This window comes from Callorhinus ursinus, unplaced genomic scaffold (assembly GCF_003265705.2).
Source record: "Callorhinus ursinus isolate GAN/ISIS: 27379988/994484 unplaced genomic scaffold, GSC_fseal_2.0 scaffold34, whole genome shotgun sequence".
Classification (NCBI taxonomy): domain Eukaryota; kingdom Metazoa; phylum Chordata; class Mammalia; order Carnivora; family Otariidae; genus Callorhinus; species Callorhinus ursinus.
Window position 1 is genome coordinate 12,733,042 of NW_027397096.1, and position 20,607 is coordinate 12,753,648.

A 20,607-nucleotide genomic window follows, 5' to 3' on the forward strand; every position below is an offset into this window, starting at 1 on the left:
ATATACACTGAACTCTTATACAGTACCTGGTGCATTACAGATATGAAACTCATGTTTTAAGTTCTCTAGCATCTCTACTTACACTGTTATTTTGCCAGCTTCCCCCCGCTTTTCAAATTTTCAAATGATTTGGTAATAAGTATTCACCAGTAGAACTGTTAGATAAAATACTAAAAAAATTTTTTTTCTAGGAATCTTCTGGTATTTAGGGTGTTGCTTTAATCTCAATACAACATGATTTTGTGCAGAGTTAAAACTTTTAACAAATCGTGGTCAGGAAGCCCCTTGAAAACTCAACATTAGGATGGATAAATTTTCACCACAGGAAAAATGTTTATTTCCTCAGGACATTGAGTGACTCATGTTTCAGTCACTTTGTGGATTCTTGTTTTTGAAGAGAATTTTTTTTCAATCAGCTTAGGACAAAAGGATGAAAACAAAGGTAAGAGAATCAGGAACTTGGTTTGGATTTAAAAGGCTTAAATACGAGATAATAATGTAAAAGGTACACAGTCTCTAGGAAAATTCTCAACTTTGAACCATCCTTCGCCTTGAGTCATAGTGAATGAAAAAGCTTTGGTAATTCTCAGAAGCAATTTTAGGTCTTTCTATTCACTCTGTACTATGACTTTGTCAGCAAATGCCTTGAAAAGAATCCCCAAGGAACATTATTAAATTCAAACATTTTGTGTTCACAGTGTTATATTCCGATGTGTGGAATCAACAATCTCCAAATGAAACTGCATTATTCACATGTGAAACAAGAGTTCTGAAAAAGAATATACTTAAGTGCCAAAAGAATCAGGCTATACTTAAAGAACAGAGAGATGAGAGGGAAGAGAGACTACACATCGAAGGATATATGAATAAAACACAAATCATATTTTGCTAAACAAAAAAAAGTTAACATTAGTCAACTTTGGAGGATATCAGAGAACCAATTTATTATTTAAAAAACAGGTAAAAAAAGGGAAAGGATCCATTACTTACCCTGTCTTATCTATATGAAAGATATCTCAGGGTAACCAAATTGGTGAAAAGGAGGTTTCTCTTTATAAAAATATTCTAATCAATAACTAAAGAAAAAAATGATGTAACTGGAATACCCCCAGTTTTTTTTTTTTTAAAGATTTTATTTATTTATTTGAGAGGGAGAGAATGAGAGACAGAGAGCACAAGAGGGAAGAGGGTCAGAGGGAGAAGCAGACTCCCCGCCGAGCAGGGAGTCCGATGTGGGACTTGATCCCGGGACTCCAGGGTCATGACCTGAGCCGAAGGCAGTCGCTTAACCAACTGAGCCACCCAGGCGCCCCTGGAATACCCCCAGTTTATAACCCCTAATAAAATAATGAACTTGTTTAACAATGGTGCTGATATCACAAAAAGAAAGACAATCAGACATTATAATTCCTTGTGATAGAAATACACAAGACTATGAAGTGTATTCTTGTCAAAAAAAGTTTTTTTTCAAGCCTCTCAATCTAACTATCAACTCACAAGAAGCACAGGGAACAGAGAAACATATTTGAACTATGCCAACTGGGAAACAATTAGTAAAATCCAGACTATGGGAAACTATATTTGACAAACAACTCAGTTTAACCACAAATAAATTTGAAACAAAAAACAAGGAAATAAACACAATCAGAAAAATCTGAACATTAATGGGGTAACTGATTTGAAGAGACTATTCCTAATTTTTCTTAGGTGTGATAATGTTTTTTAAGTCCTAAGACTGATATATTTACAGACGAAATGTGATATGTTATGTAGGATATGCTTCAAGATAATTGACAGCCAAGTGACAAAGGATATAGATAAATCATATTAGTGAGGAATTAATATTAGCTGAGGTTGGGTGATAATATATTAAATTAATTATATAATTCTCTATACTTAAATTTTTTCCCCTTACAAAAAATGGGAAGAAAAATTACTTGCAAAATTTTATTCAAAACATGAACTTCTCTTAAAACCTGTTAACTCAAATGTTCAATAGTTCTGAAAGCAATCATATGATTCAAACTCATGACAAGTTTCCTTAAAGCTAAAAAGGAAGTAATAATGGACTGAAATGAAATCAAGAGCTACATACTATCTTATACTTGGTTGACGTATTTATTGTTAAAGTTTAATTCTGCTCATGTTTTCCCACATTATCAAGAAAAAAGAATGGTGATCACGAGTCAATACTCTGTTTTTTATGCTTATAAATAAATAAAAGAAATATAGTCATCCAGACAGGTCCCCCCAAACACATTATATTCTGGACATAAAAGCTTATTTAGTCATTTATCTCAAATTAGACACTGCAGTCCCATAATCTCACGATTCTTACAAAACAATTTTATAATTCTTGCAAAATCAAAACAAAAAACCAAAACAGAACTGGGGAACACTAAAAACTGTCAGCCTAGGTTTAATTAAGGGGAAGAAATAACCGGCTTCCTTATTGCAAAACAAAGAGACAAATGGTTTTTAGTCAAGAAATAATTCAGAAAGCTCTTCTAAAAACCATGTGCTCCATATCAATTGGTTACCCTGAAGTTCATGCTTCTTGAATTGGAAAAGAGTTTAACATGCACAAAATATGCAAAACCAAGAGGAATATATCTTCCTGGAATGTCAATTTTTTTTTAAAGATTTTATTTATTTATTTGTGATAGAGAGACAGCGATTAATAGAGCAGGAGCAGGGGAGCAGAGGAAGAAGGAGAAGCAGACTTCCCACTGAGCAGGGAGCCCAATGCGGAGCTCCATCCTAGGACCCTGGGATCAAGACTGAGCCTAAGACAGATGCTTACCCGACTGAGCCACCCAGGCGCCCCTGGAGTGTCAATTTTATTCAAAGATTTGGGGGAGGAGAAAGATCCTGAATTCTTAAAAAGTTTTGTCAAGTGGATTCAAAAGCAAATCAGCAGCATTTTGCTTTTCCATGTTGGGAATCATAAGTTTAATGGTAAAAATCTGGAGAGCAGAAAATTTTACATAAGCTGACTCTCAGAAATTACAGTTTTGTATTATCTGTGTATTAATACTTTTTTAAAACAAAATCATTTTTCTATTACATATTCCAATTACAAACATAAATCAGAGGTAAAGAGCAGAAGTTAGGAGGGTAAACCATTGACAAATTCAGGGTTCTTACAGCAATGTTTAAAAAAACACAATTATACAATTCTAGTAGAATCATCAAGACTGTTTTGCAAATAAAAGAGAAGATTTCCTTCCAGTTTCTCTTGGGTCAGTTTTAAAATGGCTTCGGGAAGGAATGAAGTTCTGACATGTGCTACAACATGTACAAAACTTGAACGCATTACGCTAAGTGAAATAAGCCAGACATAGAAAAACAAATGTTATATGATTCCATTTATATAGATTAGACATATTCAAAGTGGCAGAAAGTAGAATAGATATTATCCCCCTACTCTCTCTCTCTAAAATAAATAAATCAATCTTAAAAAAAAACTGTTAAGATGGTAAAACTTACATTATGCATATATTACCACAATAAACACCCTCTAACCATGAACTTAACAAATAAATGACTTTAAAGGGTGATGCTCTTTATCTAAAAGTCAACACACATGCTCTTCTCTTCCCTGCCCTGCTGTCCCGCTTTACTCCTTATCATTCTTAGATTGGAACTGAAACATTGCTTCTTCATGGAAATCTTCCCTGAATCACAAATTAGGGAAAATTTTTGTGTTATACAGATTTCTCCTTCATATTTATATGTATAATTTTCCCATGATATTTACTTATACCTTTTTTTCATGATAATTATTTCCCTCACTAGAATGTAAAGCTCCATGAGGGTAAGAGACTGTTCAGTTTTGCTCACTCTGAATCTCCAGTGCTTGGATACATAACTGTTATTGGAATTCATGAGTGAAAAAAATTTTGAAGCCTTGCACTGGTGATACAGCCAAACTGTGTAAGATCAAAAGGTGCAAATGAAAAAAAGTAACTAACGATCAACAATATCAAACAATTCATTTTAGCGTGCTCCTAAGACCCATATGAACAAGTTGAAACTGAGGGTAACCCTGGTCTTTATGTTATAATTGAAAGTACTTGGTATTTTAATGATTTTACTTATTCAGTACATTTACAATGATAGTGAAGTCTGTAAAGACATTTTAGTTTGCTAAGTACAAATTAGATAAAAATTTCAAATAAGTTTTTAATCAAGCAAGACATTCTCTTGAAAAGAACATATGGATATGAACACAAACGGGACCACATTTGTGAAAGGTAAACCGTAAGAATCAAGGCCAACACATTCTAAATTAAGTTTCTCAACCTCAGTAGCATGGACTTTTTATGACTATATCCCATTTAACCATTTTAAAATATAAAACTAAGTGGCATTAATTGCATTCACAATATTATGCAGCCATCACCACTATCTATCTCCAATATTTTTCATCACCCAAATGGACTCTGCACCTATTAAGCATTAACTTCTCATTTCCCACAACTCTGGTAACTTCTACTTCTTGTCTCTATGAATTTGACTCTTCTAGACAATTCACATAAATGGAATCATACAATATCTGTCTTTCTATGTAATGACTTATTTCATTTAACATAATGTTTTCAAGGTTCATCCATATTGTGGCACGAATCAGAACTTCATTCCTTTTTATGGATGAATAATATTCCATTATATGTACATACTACATTGGGGGGGAGGGGCCTTTCTCTTTTAATCCCCTCCCTGCTCCAACTCTTAAAGAAGTACCCAGAAATCAAATACAAGAAAGCTCAAAGAGCCAAGGCGAGCCAGCCCAAGATTAGCAGGCTCCCTCCTACGGGGGCTAACGTCTGGACGCTGGGGTCTCCACTCAAGAGTCTGGTAGTAAAAGCTGGTGCAGAATACGGTGGTTCCAGAGGCTAGCAGTAATCGGCCCAGAGGACTTTCTGCAATGGGGCACCCCTAACAGAGCCAGGCTGTGTAAGAAATGGTGTTTGTTGGTCTTGTCAAAGAGCTCCTTCCTGTAGGCATTCGGAAACGGCACCGTGCACCCCGCAGGAGACCAAGCCTAAGGCCCTGGCTCTGGACAAGATGCCCAAGCAGTGGAAAGCAGCCCCTGACCCGGCCATGGCAATGGATGGTCACCTATATTTTGTTTATCCATTTATCTGCTGAGGGACACTGGGTTGTTTCCACCTTTCTGAAAATGTGAATAATTCTGCTGAACATTGAAGTACAAGTACCTATACTTATACCTGAGTCCCAGTTTTCAGCTCTTTGTGGGTATTTACATAGGAGTGGAATTAGAGGAGGATCATATGGTAATTTTATGTTTAAGTTTTTGAAAATCCACAAAACTCTTTTCCCCAGCAGCTGAATCACTTTACATTCTCACCAACAATCTACAAAAATTCCAATTTCTCCACATCCTAACACTTGTTTTCTTTAAAAAAAAAAAAAAAAAGTAACAGCCATCCTAGTGTGTGTAAAGGGATATTTCCATGTGTTTTGGATTTGCACTTCCCCAAAGACTAAATGATGTTGAGAATCTATGCACTTACTGGCCATTTGTATATCTTCTTTGGAGAAAAGTCTATTCAAGTTCTCTGCCCATTTTTTAATTGGGTTGTTTGTCTTTTGTTGTTGAGTTGTAGAAGTTCTTCAAACATTCTGGATATTAAACCTTTATCAAATATATGATTTATGAACACTTCTTCCCATTCTGTGGGTTGTCTTTTCACTCTCTCATTAGTGTTCTTTGATGTATAAGAGATTTTAATTTTAGTGAAGTTCAATTTATCTATTTTTTTTCTTGTTGCCTATGCTTTTGGGGTCATATTTAAGAAACCACTGCCAAATCCAACATCATGCAGATTTGTCTCTATATTTTCCTCTAAGAGTTTTATAGTTTTAGTTCTTTTTTTTAAAAGATTATTTATTTATTCATGAGAGACAAAGAGAGAGAGAGAGAGGCAGAGGAAGAAGCAGGCTCCCAAGGAGCAGGGAGCTCGATGCGGGACTTGATCCCAGGACCCTGGGATCATGACCTGAGCCAAAGGCAGATGCTTAACCATCTGAGCCACCAGGTGCCCTATAGTTTTAGTTCTTAAGTTTAGGTCTTCATTGCATTTTGAGTTAATTTTTACATACGGCATAAGGTAAGGATCCAAATTCATTCTTTTGCATGTGAATATTGTTTTCCCAGCACCTTTTGTTGGAAGGACTATCCATATAAATGTTGAGAACAAAAGGAACCAATTTAAACATAACTTGATATGTGGTATACTTTATACATGACAAGTAATTTAAAAAAGGAAATATGAGGAGCACTTAGCCAATTAATCAGTACTTATCGACAGTCTTATACTATGTGCAAAGCCTAATGGTGATTGCTGTGAGGGTAATAAATTTAAGGTACAGTCTTTATTTTTTAGGAGCTTAAAATTTATTTGGGAAAGTAAGCCACTACACCAGCCAAGTTAACTAATTTAAGGCATGCATGGAGCCAAGCCAAATGAGCCCTTCAGACAATATGAACTATAGGAGTTGGAGGAGCCAATTATCACTGCCAGCTGCAATGGAAGTTTTTCTTTGTTGGCATTAGTGTTAATCCAGCCACGTAAATCATTTATCAAAGAACAAAAGCAAAACTGAAAACCAAAATCTATATACATGGTCTCTTTCTAGCATGTTCCCAGTATTTTCTGTTATTTCAATATTTGTCATCAGGGTGCCTGGGTGGCTCAGTTGTTTAAGTGACTGCCTTCGGCTCAGGTCATGATCCTGGAGTCCCGGGATCGAGTCCCGCATTGGGCTCCCTGCTCAGCAGGGAGTCTGCTTCTCCCTCTGACCCTCCCCCCTCTCATGCTCTATCTCATTCTCTCTCTCAAATAAATAAATAAATTTTAAAGAAAAAATTATTTGTCATCAAAAGACTAATGTGGTCAAATTTATAAGACATATGCAACTAATACAATGAATCTGTTTCCAGTATTTATAAAAGAGTAACAGGAAATATGACAATTATTCCTGTCTTTCATATTCAACAAATTCAATATATGGCATTTCCCTTATAATTCTTTTAAAATACAACACACTAGTTTATAGTATATATACTGTAACAGACAAATAACTTATACTAAAAACCAAGATAGTCTGAAAAAAAAAAAACCACACCCAACATCCTTGCTAACATTTAAACAAATGTATTTGAAAACTCTGCCTCTTCTGTGGATGTGGAATTCATGCTCATTTTAGTTGAGATTTTTAAGTGATCTGTCCATATGTTTTGTTTTATAAGACACAGGGGAAAAAAGTTACAGGGAACATACAAGTTAATGAGTCCAAATGATAAAAAATATTCAAATGATAATAGAAGTCTTTAGCAAAGGAACTATTCCTTAATGATACACACTTGAATGAATTTGGCACAATGGAAAAAAAAAAGAATGCTTTGTATAGATTAAAATAATCTGCCACGGAACATACAGTCCAAAAGCTTCCCAAAATATACTTAAGCAAACCATAAAAGAATAATTGGTACAATTGAAAGTAAGATCACCATAGAAAACCATATAGTCTGATACCTCCACTACAGTAAAGTTTGGTTTATTAAAAAATATCTGACCTTACTTCAATATTATTAACAACTCAGAAAATGAAATAAGCCCTCTAACCTCTAAGTATAAACAGAGTATCTTGAATATAGGAGAGAGACATAACATTTACCAGTCTGGGTCTGATATATAACCACTTGCTATGTGTTTATCAAATTTATAAACATTGGTAAAATTTTGCAAAGTAGTACAGTTGCATTATCCGTACTCCTTTTCCTTCCTGTTGTCTACCTGGCATCCACTGCTTTGTGATACCCCTGGCTTCATGCCTTCCTTCTGAATGTCATTCATGAATAGGGGAAACTCTAAAGGGTTTCTCTTACTTGTAAGTGGATAACTGGTGACTTCATGAATTATCTATTGACTTGCTAGGTAGATATATATATTTGGACTCCATTTCAATGAGGTACAACAAAGTATCAAGATGGTGAGGTTAATTTTAGACAAAGAAGAAAATGGACATCTTACCCACATGCAGGCCTCAATCCTAACTTTTGAGATGATGCTCCACAAAGAAATGGTTCCTTCAGTGCCCTCTTCATCTGGACAAATAATCTGATCAGGATAGGGTGGTTCGGGGAAATTAACTGAATTGCACTCATAAGCAGCTAATGTAACTGAAGCTATATGTGGACCCTATAAAACAAATATGAGAAACCTCTGATGAGAAATATTAAAGCAAAAGGAATTATCAATACACATGTCATTTTAACAGTATCTTAATTACTATATGTAAATAGAAAAATCTTAGCTTTTATTTATTTATTTTTATTGGGGGGGGCGGCAAAGGGAGAGGGACAGACTCTTAAGCAGGCTCCACACCCAGCGTGCAGCCCAACACAAGGCTCAATCTCACTCTGTGAGATCATGAACTAAGCTGAAATCAAGAATCAGATGTTTAACCGACTGAGACACCCAAGCACCCTGAAAAATCTTAGCTTTTAAAGAACAAGAATCTGGGGCGCCTGGGTGGCTCAGTCGTTTAAGCATCTGCCTTCGGCTCAGGTCATGATCCCCGGGTCCTGGGATCGAGCCCCACATCGGGCTCCCTGCTCCGTGGGGAGTCTGCTTCTCCCTCTCCCACTCCCCTGTGTTCCTCCTCTGTGTCTGTCTGTCAAATAAATAAATAAAATCTTTAAAAAATATATTAAAAAAATAACATGAATCTAACTAAATATTTCAAGTTACAGTTAGTAATTTGAAAAAAAATACTTCTCAGAATTGCTTCCTGGCTTTTTTAAAAAAAAATTCAGATTTATTGAGGTATAATTTATATATAGTAAGAGTCACTATTTTTATGTCTGTAGTTCAATGAATTATGACAAATATATTCAACCATATAACCACAACCAATCAAGATATAAAATATTTCCATTACTACAAAAAGTTCCCTCATGTCCTTTTGTAATCAATCTCCTCCCCCAACAGCAACCTCTAGAAACCATATGATTTCTGGCTTTATTCTGATTTTACCTATATTCCCAATTGTAAGAATGTTATACCCTGTGACAGAAACTTCCTGTGCCCTATTCTTTTAGGCATAATTTGAGAATACCACTTTTTGTCCTTACTTAAAAAACAGTTGGTGAAATAACTACCTAACTTACCTTCCCCAAAGATAACAGATCCTAAAACAAAAGTGTGGAACCAGTATCAGTGAGTTTTTTTCTTTTCCTAAAGATTTTATTTATTTGTTCAGAGAGCGTGAGAGAGAAAGAGAGAGATCATGAGCAGTGGGGAGTGGTAGAGGGAGAAGCAGGCTTCCCGCTGAGCAGGGAGCCCGATGCAGGACTCAGTCCTAGGACTCTGGGATCATGACCTGAGCCGAAGGCAGACGCTTAACTGACTGAGTCACCCAGGTGCCCCGAGTTTTTCTTTTAAAGCAATTTTTTCTATGGAAGCTTTTGTGTTGCTATGTACCTTTATTTTAAAATATTACAAAAATTAATAATAATCACACTGGTTAAAATGGATTAATATTAGATGTGTGATAAAGGCTTAAACACAATGGTTCCCAAGCGCACATGTATGCCAAAGTGAGGGGCCTGCATAAGAACCAAGTAGGGAGTTTACTAAAAATATAAATTCCTGAGGCACCTGGATGGCTCAGTTGGTTAAGTGTCTGCCTTCGGCTCAGGTCATGATCCTGGGGTGCTGGGATTGAGCCCCACATCGGGCTCCCTGCTGAGCAGGGAGTCTGCTTCTCCCTCTGCCCCTCTCCCAGCTCATGCTCTCTCTCTCAAATAAATGAAATCTTTAAAAATATATAAGTATGGGTCCCCTATGCATAGATTTATTCAATAGGTGGGGATGGGAACCTGTATGTTTTAAACAAGCTCCTTTAGAATTTCAAATAGGTTAGGTTCTAATAGGCTAGGTTTGGGAACCATTGGGAGAATAGTAAATTAAGGGTCAGAAATTAAACTTAGACAAAGTCACTTAACCTTTCTGGGCCTCAGTTTACTCTTCTGCAAGGCAAAAGAATTAAGACTCTTAGTTTTATCCAGCTCCAAAATTTAAAAACCCCAAATATAATCAAATATGTCAATAAAATCTAACAATAATTTCCAAAGTTCTCATGAGGTGTCAGAGCTAAACCCTGGACATCCTTAACATGTTGCTCTAACACACAAGGGTAAAGCATACTGAGGACATAGTGGCCATAGCATAACTTCTAGAGCCAGATGTTCTGGTTCAGGTTCTGGCCTCTGTCACTTACTTTCTGAGTCTTGCTTTCCTAATCTATAAAATGGAAATAATCAAATACCTTCAGAACCTGCATTCTGGGGATACTATAAGGTTTAAATCAGTCAACTCATATAAAGTACTCAGCTTATAATAAGCCCTCAAAATGTACTAGCCATTAGTTATTATGAAGAAAAATACTATATTTGTAGAATAAAATTTTGTAGGATAATAAATTTTAAGTTATGTAAGTAATATAATATAAAATTATGTTATATATGTAAAAGGTACAAATAATTTTATTCTCTCTCGCTCTCTCTATACACATACATATAGAGTAAGTGGTCTCTGTATATAAGAGAGGCTTTTTAAATCATAAGGTAAAAGAATTTGTGGTTCAGGGGCACCTGGGTGGCTCAGTTAGTTAAGTGTCTGACTTTGGCTCAGGTCATGATCTCAGGGTCGCGAGATCCAGCCCAGTGTCAGGCTCCACACTCAGTGCAGAGTCTGCTTAAGATTTTCTCTCCCTCTCCCTCTGCCCCCTCCCCGCCCTGCTCGTATGTTTGCGTGTGTGTGCTCTCTCCCCCTCTCTCTAATAAATAAATAAAATCTGAAAAAAAAAAAAGAATTGTGGTTCAAAGACAAATGTGCACAAGATGCAACAATGAAAATAAAACATTAAAGACCTATTGTTATCAACATAAAAGGTGATGGGGGCGCCTGGGTGGCTCAGTCAGTTAAGCACCTGACTTCCGCTCAGGTCATGATCCCAGGGTCCTGGGATCGAGCCCCAAGTTGGGTTCCCTGCTCAGTGGGGAGTCTGCTTGTCCCTCTTCCTCTGCCCCTCCTCCTGCTTGTGCTCCCTCTCTGTTGCTACCACTGTCTCCCTCTCTAATAAATAAATAAAATCTTAAAATAAAAGATAAAAGGTGATTTAAAACAAAACTTTTTGTTGCATGTTAATAGGAAAAATATATTCATAAATCTAAGCTACATTTCTCGCTATATGCAATTGGCATTATGTGTTCAAATAAAATCTAAAAAATAAAGTTCTACACTTAGCACTGAATCAATTAATTATTAGTTTTTTGGGCACCTGCGTGGCTCAGTCAGTTAAGCATCTGCCTTTGGCTCAGGTCATAATCCTAGGGTCCTGGGATTGAGTCCCGCATTGGGCTCCTTGCTCAGTGGGAAGTCTGCTTCTCCCTCTACCTTCCCCCCGCCCTCATGATCTCTCTCTCTCTCAAATAAATAAAATCTTTAAAAAAATTTTGTTTTTTTCTGTACCAAAAAATTCTATGTGAAGTTTTAGTCTGTTCCTCTTTTCCTTGAGTTTTAATTCACAGAAATCCATAAACAGCAATATTTACATTTAAAAAGTAATTACATAAATACTTTTGATCAGTCACATTTTCCTTAAAAATTATGATTAACCATGAAATTCACAACTTCTTCTTTGAATACTATATGCGTAAGAGATTTCACAGTTGGGGGAAATTATTACTTTGTGATTTTTTTTTAAAGATTTTATTTATTTATTTATTAGAGAGAGAGAGAGAGAGAGAGAGAGAAACAGCATGAGAGGGGAGAGGGTCAGAGGGAGAAGCAGGCTCCCCGCTGAGCCGGGAGCCCGATGCGGGACTCGATCCCAGGACTCTGGGATGGTGACCTGAGTCAAAGGCAGTCGCTTAACCAGCTGAGCCACCCAGGCGCCCTTACTTTGTGATTCTTAAAAAAAAAAAAAAAACAAGTTTAAAGTTTGTGGAATTCAGAATAATTGAATTAGGTAAAAAATTTCTTACTGCACACATAGCTAAGTATCAGATGCAATTAAAAAAAAACAATGTAGTTTCCACCTGAAATGTTTGAAAACACAAAAGAAAAATGTGATACCAGTAAGTAAAACAGAAGAAATTCAAGGGTTTGTCCACGATATCCTCACACAATTGTCCCCTGTAAGATGTAGGAACAGTTCACACCTCAACTCTAGAAATGAACTCTCAATGAACAAAAATTAAACGGTCCTGGATGCTAAACTAAGATTTCTGGGATACATAGGAAAGAAAAAACTACATTTCTATTCTCGAAATATAGATATAATATGTACCTCAACAGATCAAAGACACTACCCAACAAGATAAAACACTTATTCATAGTTTCAATTTTAAGTAATTCTAAAAAGGGAAAATTTCAGCACTCTGATGAGAATTTTTCCCTAAAGAAAGGACAGTTCATTCACACAACCTAACTGATATATACTTTCCATAACCACAATAATAAGTCATGATCACTCAGCCTTAGATCAGATGTGGTGGTTCCCGGCAAAATGGACACAAATAACTCAGATTCTTGTCCTTTGTTCATTCTCAAGAGTCCATTTAGCCGGTACCTTGACATTTTAGTTTAAACTATGCTAACTGTAAGAAACCTCACAAGTTCTTTTCAACATTATAGGCTGATGGTTCCCAAATGTAACTGAATTGACTGAAATAAATATTAGCTTACAGAAAAAATACCAAAACTAAAAAATGGTTTTGATTATAATAATTTTAAAGGTTACACATATTCAAACTACCTTTTAAGTTTATTTTCAAAACCTGCAAGTCCCACTGCAATGTATGAAATATTAAATAATCGTATTTTAACCATACTAAATGAAAAAAAAAGGGATAAAGACAAACAGCTATTGTATAAGTAGAAAAGGCTATCTGGACAAAACCACCATGAAACATATTAAAAAAAAAAAACCCCACAATATACTGAGCAGGAAGTTACAGCTGTGCTGGGAGTACGCAGGTACTGATATGTATGGGTTAGAGGTCCTGGCCTTTGGTTGGGCGGTTTTCTGTCTCAGATCATGAAGTAAATGGTACAGACTTTTACATCTGTAGTAATCTAGAACACTGGACAAAACATATGGAACAATTCTTTTCAGGCATTGTACCACAGGCAGTACATGATTTCTGACTGCTAAGAGAAGGGATACAAATAAGGAAACCCTATGATGACTCGCTTTTCATCTGTAGACACATTTCATGATCATAGCAAAATCCAAAGAGAAAGAGCGCAAGCAAAGCACGGTGGTCTTGGGGCACCTGGCTGGCTCAATCTGAAGAGCATGAACTCTTGCTCTCGGGGTGATGAGTTTGAGCCCCACATTGGGTGTAGAGATTACTAAAAATAATAAACAAACAGAAAAAGCATAGCGGTCTTGCTCAGTTCAGAAGTAAATTTGAGTTTAGGGAGGCTGACTAGCTGAAATCTGTGGGACAGAATACTTATAAGAGGGAGCTATGCAGAAAAAGAACTCTAGAAATATGCACAAGGTCCCCTTGAGGCCCTGACACATAAAGCTGCATTGCAGGCTACAGTGAGATTCCATTGGGCTAGGCAAAGTACAAGCAGCAGGAAAACAACAGGGAGTTGTAAGCTAAACAATTCCTAGAGTTCACACAGGACTAGGAAATACTTGCACTTCAACCAGCTAAAGTGGAGAGATAGCATTCAGGGAAGAAGACCTTGGAAAGAGCCTAGAGTAACAGTTACTCCAGATAGGCCGTAAAATGTTTTTTAAACCCTTAAACAGATCAAGCTGATCCATAGGTAACTTAACTGCCCACCAAAACAAAAAAACTGATGCTCTGCAAAGGAAGACAACAAAATCCATACAATCAACAATATGATACATGTCCAGCATCTAATAAGAAAAAACTGATCTGTGAAGCATGAAAATATGACCTATAACCGGAAGAAACATTAGTCAACAGAAACAGAAATGTCAGAGATAATGGAATTAGCAGACAGGAACCAAAGACAGTAAATATAAATATGTTCAAAGATCTAAAGCAGCAATTGACAAACTTCAAATATGGGCCAAATTTGACCCATGCTAGTTTTACAAAGTTTCAAAGAATACAGCCATGTGCATGCATTTACATTTCATGTCTGGCTAATACTGTGCTACAATGGCAAAACTGAATAGCTCTGAAAGACTCTATAGTTCATGAAGTCTAAAATAATTACTATATGGCCTTTTACAGAAAATTGTTGATACCTGATTTAAAGGAAAACATAAACACATGAGGAAAGAAATGAAAGTATGAAAAAATGAACTTCTAGGGGTGCTTAGGTGGCTCAGTTGGTTAGGTATTTGCCTTCAGCTCAGGTCATTATCCCAGAGTCCTAGGCTTGAGCCCCATGTAGGGCTCCCTGCTCAGCAGAGCACTTGCTTCTCCCTTTCCCTCTGCTGCTCCCCGTACTTGTGCTCTGTCAAATAAATAAAATCTTAAAAAAAAAAAAAAGAATTTCTAGGGTTGAAAATAAAATATCTGTATAGAAAAATTCATTGGCTAGATTATTAATAGATTAGACACTAGAGAAGAAAATATTAGAGACCCTGAAGATAGGGCAAGAGAAAGTGTCCAAACTAAAGGATATAGAGAGTAAAGGCTATGAAAGAAATAAACCTCAGAAACCTGTGGAATAATACCAACCAGTCTACTATATGTGTAATTGGGATCCCAGAAAGAGAGGAGAAGGTTTATGTTGGTGGAGAGGACTGTGTGCAGAAAAATACCAATCCATGAACTCACAGATTTAAGAAACTCAAGAAACCTCAGTCAAGACAAATACGAAGAAAATAAAACTTAATCAGATCACTGAAAATCATCATAATCATAATATAAAATCATAATATAATCAAACTGCTATAACTCAATAATGATGAGAAAATCTTAAAAGCAATCTGAGGGATAAAGATAAATTATCTACAGGGAAATATAGACAAGACTTCTCGTCAGAATAATGCAAACCAAAAGACAATGGAATTATTTCTATGAAGTCCTGAAAGGAAAAAAAAAATGTAGAATCCAGGGAAATTATATTTAAAAAATGAAGATAACACAAAAACATTTTCAGACCAAAAAAAGCCAAAAAAATTTGTTCTATCAGATGAAAATTTTAATGTACACAAAGAAGTAAAGACTACTGGAAATATCAAAGACTTTTCTTCCTCATTAAAAATCTCTTTAAAAATATCTAGCTGTCTAAAGTAAAAACTATGGCACATGTAGAAGTAAAATATATGACAACACCATATAGTATGGGAAGGAGAAAATAGAATATACTATTGCAAAGCAGTTATATTACATATGCGAAAAAAAAAAGCTCAATCCAAAAAAAGGTAGGAAAAGAAGAATAAAAAATAGGTGGGACAAATAGTTTGAGGATACACTTAAACCCAACCATATATTTTTTTAAATATTTTATCTTATTTATTTGAGAGAGTGAGAGAGAGAGCACAAGAGGGGGTAGGGTCAGAATCCCCAGTGAGCAGGGAGCCCGATGCGGGACTCGATCCTGGGACTCCAGGATCATGACCTGAGCTGAAGGCAGTCGCTTAACCAACTGAGCCACCCAGGCGCCCTTAAACCCAACCATATTAATAACTGCATTAATTATAAATGTACCAAACATACAAATGAAAAGGCAGAGAGTGTCCGACTGGATTAAAAATAAGACCTCAGTATATGCCATTTATAAGAAGCCCATTTTAAACATTAAGACCCAAAAGTAAAAGTAAAGGGATGAAAAAAGATAACTCATTTAAAATAATCATTAAAAAATATGGAGTGGCCATATTAATATCAGATAAAGTAGGCCTGGGTACAGGGAATATTACTAGAGGATGAATAAGGACATTTCATAATGATAAAATCACTAATTCTCAGGAAGACTGAACAACCCTAAGTGTGTAGGCACCTAATAACAGACTGTAAAATACATAGAGCAAAAACTGACAGAAGTGAAAGGACAAATAAACATCCCCAATTACAGCTGGAAATTTCAATATCCTTCTCTTATTAGTTGATAGAACAATTAAATTGACAACTAGTATGGCTACAGAACACTTGAACAATATGGAACACTCTACCCCAAAATAGCCAAATCTATGTTCTTTTCAGGGACACATGAAACACTCATCAAGATAGACCATATGATGTGATACAAAATGAATCTCGGTGCATTTAAAAGGATGTGCCATGCAGAAAGGTAAAGATCAATACAAGGAGCACTATCCAAGGAAAAGTGGCAAGTGAAGGTCAGTATCCTTTAATCTATGAGGTGGTAATCAAAGGAAGCTAAACAGCTATATCTAGCCCAGACTGTTATTCCCCAGCAGAAGCAGCTCTATAAATTCCCTAGAGATCAAGTCACAAGTAACATTCACTAACTGTACTCATAACCCCCAAGAGTTCCTAATTAATGTCAATAGAAGTTCCTTTAATGACAAGGAGGTTAAATGTTAAGATTGCAATGAAAAGTTACATTCTCATCAAAGAGGCAGGTTTTAGGTTTTTTGTTTTTTTAAATAATTCAGTATAGTCATTCTAACTGAAGTCACCTCAGTAAGATAATTCAGCTATTTGTGACATATCAGACATCTGGTTTTGCCTCATGTATTTAGTCTCATGAGATGTATTACATTATATTTTCCAAAGTTTTGATCATGGAATAATTTGCCTTGTCTAGGATAAATGTTTGCTTGGCCAGGGAATAATATGTGTGGGTGAGAGCAAAATCATAGTTAATTTGGGGGTAAAATTTCTTATAAGAGCAGATATAGGTATTTGTGGAAAAAGTGTTTTAACTTTTAAACTATTCTTTTAAGATAAATTTTAAGTTATATTTCTACAACTTAAGCTCTTTCCTGAGTAGTGTATAAAAGGAAGTTTTAGTGACTGATTGAAAAAATTTAACAGAGATAATTCTATGAAATCAATTTGTATTCTAACTTCAGGAATAGTAATATACCAAAAGTTCTAAGACAAAATTAGAATAAAAAAATTGTCCTAAAGAATAAAGTATCATTCCTGAAATTATACAACACAAAAATACCCTAACATGGTAGTGAAGAGAAGCTGAAAGTAGTGCCTGGATAATAATGTAGTACTATTAAAGGCCCGAGAACGAAGTCTTGGTACTACAAACACAAAATGGGGTCTTTTGTAGAGAGGGTGTGGGATATTCATGTTAACCCCTGAAAAAAATTACATTAGTAAAATGACAAACTTGTATGTGCACTGCTGCTTCATTTAAAAAATGTTTTCTGCTTTTGAACTCTACTGTTGGATTTACTTGGGGTCCTTGTTTCTTGCAGAGACTTTTTTTTTAAAGGAAAAACCTAAAATGGTAATATTGTTAGCCTATTCAGCCACATCTCTTTATCAACCAAGATGAAGAATATGATATCATGTTAAAAGTGCAGTATGTGTGGGGCGCCTGGGTGGCTCAGTTGGTTAAGCGACTGCCTTCGGCTCAGGTCATGATTCTGGAGTCCCGGGATCGAGTCCCACATCGGGCTCCCCGCTCAGCAGGGAGTCTGCTTCTCCCTCTGACCCTCTTCCCTCTCGTGCTCTCTCTTTCTCTCTCTCTCAAATGAATAAATAAAATCTTAAAAAAAAAATAAAAAAATAAAAGTGCAGTATGTGTATGCATGAGTTTTTATAAGGAAGATAAGGGAACAGACATTCTTCCACCTTAGGCGGTTCCCTTAGAACTGATAAAACATTCCTAAAGACTAGAGTACAGATGTACAACATCTGTAATGTCAATTCATAGCCTAATCCATCATCCATACACAGAAGTCAAGTGAGATCCCAAAGGCAAAATTTCCAATTAGTTTTGTCTGGAAACTTTAGGGCAAAGGTAATAAAATCAAGAATCCTGTGCTGATTCACTGGGAAAACATTTGTTTGCCACACTCCTTCACTACGGAACAAAAGGAGTCAGTGGTTAGTCTGGAATGTGATTCATTAGGAATATCTGGGTGATAAATAAATGAAAGGAGATGACAAATGGTTGTACAACTTGCAAAACCTTTGTTTTCTTTAAGTTCGACTTTTAGGGGACTTTAAAATGCTTTTGCAAACAAGAATTCTACTTCTCAAATTCTTTTTTTTTTTTTTTTAAGATTTTATTTATTTGACAGAGAGAGACACACAGCGAGAGAGGGAACACAAGCAGGGGGAGTGGGAAAGGGAGAAGCAGGCTTCCCATAGAGCAGGGAGCCCGATGTGGGGCTCGATACCAGGACCCTGGGATCATGACCTGAGCCAAAGGCAGACGCTTTAACGACTGAGCCACCCAGGCGCCCCTCAAATTCTTTTAATCATTGCTTTTCTCCTCATAGTCAGAAAACAACTTACTTAAGGTTATGGTGTACAGCAAATCACTCTAGAAGGCTAGAGCATAAAATTATTAATTCCAAACGGGCATTGAAAAGTTTAACTAGTGTTTATATTATTTTTGTGAGGAAGGTCCCAAGTTTACAAATTAAGCCTCTGGTCCCTCTCTATAAAATATAGTATCATATGTCAAAAAGCAGTAATTTGGGCATTAAAGTGGGTTTTTTTTCTGAATCTGCTAGTAACTTACTAGATATAATCAGACTTCTATCTCACATTCCTCTTTTGATGAAAAGCCTAGTAGTAGTAGTAGTAGTAGTAGTAGCAGCAGCAGCAGTAATAGTAATAATAATAATAATAATAATGCCTGCACAGCTTAGGTAACAGCAAGAATATAGGAGATTCTTTTTTAAAAAAGATTTATTTATGAGCGGGGGAAGATGGCGGCGGCCGTACCACAGCGGGCCTGGACCATGGAGCAGCTGCACAGCAAGCAGCTGCCCAAGAAGGACATTATCAAGTTTCTACAGGACCACGGTTCAGATTCGTTTCCTGCAGAACATAAGTTATAAGGAAACATTAAAAATGTGGCCAAGACAGCTAACAAGGACCATTTGGTTACAGCCTACAACCATGTTTTTGAAAGTAAGCGTTTCAAGGGTACTGAAAGTGTAAGTGAAGTATCTGAGCAGGTGAAAAATGTGAAGCTTAATGAAGATAAACCCAAAGAAACCAAGTCCGAAGAGACTCTGGATGAGGGTCCACCAAAATATATAAAATCTGTTCTTAAAAAAGGAGATAAAACCAACTTTCCCAAAAAGGGAGATGTTGTTCACTGCTGGTATACAGAACACTACAGGATGGAACTGTTTTTGATACTAATATTCAAACGAGTTCAAAGAAGAAGAAAAATGCCAAGGCTTTAAGTTTTAAGGTTGGAATAGGCAGTTATCAGAGGATGGGATGAAGCACTCTTAACTACAAGTAAAGGAGAAAAGGCTCAACTAGAGGTTGAACCAGAATGGGCTTATGGAAAGAAAGGACAGCCTGATGCCAAAATTCCACCAAATGCAAAACTCATTTTTGAAGTGGAATTAGTGGATATTGACTGAAATAGCAATGCTTCAGATACAAAGACATCAGCAACAATAAAACATGGCCTTGAAGAAACTTATGTAACTAATTAGAGCTGGTTACTATTGTAAGGGAAGAGTCAACTGGAAAATTCAAGAACTCCGATAATGTTTACCCAATCCCCAACTTTTAATATATATAATCCATTATAATTCCCTAAAGTTTGAAATATTTTACTACAGCTGTGTAAAATACTGTTTAAGGAGAAATGACATTCCTTTTACCTCATGTTGTAAACTAAAAGGCTCAATAAAAACATATTCAGTGTCTTGAAAAAAAAAAGATTTATTTATTTATTTTAGACAGAGTGCCTGCACGTGCATGAGTGGGGGGGAGGGGTAGACAGAGAGAATCTTCAAGCAGACTCCTGGCTGAGCATGAGGCTCTGATCCCACCACCCACGAGATCATGACCTGAACTGAAACCAAGAGTCAGAAGCTCAACCGACTGAGCCATCCAGGTGCTCCTATATAACATTCTATAGTAAAAACATATTATGGTAAGTATAAAACTGCTAACCAAAACAAAAAAATGTAAATTCTATACTTCAAGCTCCCAAGTTATAAGGACACCCTGTTGAAGTCATTTTTATTATACTGAATTAATTCGTAATACGTTTTCTTTTTAAAAAATTTTATTTTTATGTAATCTCTACAACCAACATGGGGCTCAAACTCACAACTCTAAGATCAAGAGTTGCATACTCTACCCACTGAACCAGCCCCACATCCTTAGACATGTTTTACTTTTCTTCTCTAAACCTAAACAACTTTTGATCATAAAGTTGATTTAAGTATTCACGAGAAGCGGACCACATATTTATAGAGAACTTTAAAAAAGTTATTATAAGTTGTTTAAAATAGATACCCAACAGGATAGATTTCAGCTAAACTGAATCTCCTTACCTTTCATTTAAGCACACATTAATAAACAGTGATTTAAGGGCAGGAAGTTATCCAGTCTATGCATACCCCTTTTGTTTTGGGAAACCTGGCCCTATGTCCTGG

The 20,607-nt window shown here is 36.1% G+C and overlaps 1 protein-coding gene and 2 pseudogenes across 5 annotated transcripts in view; 1 reads left to right on the forward strand and 2 right to left on the reverse strand.

Annotated features, from left to right (window-relative positions):
• Positions 1-20,607, reverse strand: part of VMP1 (vacuole membrane protein 1) — a 139,429-nt gene that overhangs the window by 72,326 nt on the left and 46,496 nt on the right. For all 5 annotated transcript variants that reach the window (XM_073879545.1, XM_073879544.1, XM_025851556.2 and 2 more), the window contains exon 6: positions 8,064-8,231. In XM_073879545.1, coding sequence (XP_073735646.1) covers positions 8,064-8,231 — 168 coding nt within the window. The remainder of the gene's footprint in view (positions 1-8,063; positions 8,232-20,607) is intronic.
• LOC112808435 (transmembrane protein 256 pseudogene) lies at positions 4,770-5,108 on the reverse strand (annotated as a pseudogene).
• LOC112808433 (peptidyl-prolyl cis-trans isomerase FKBP3 pseudogene) lies at positions 18,907-19,670 on the forward strand (annotated as a pseudogene).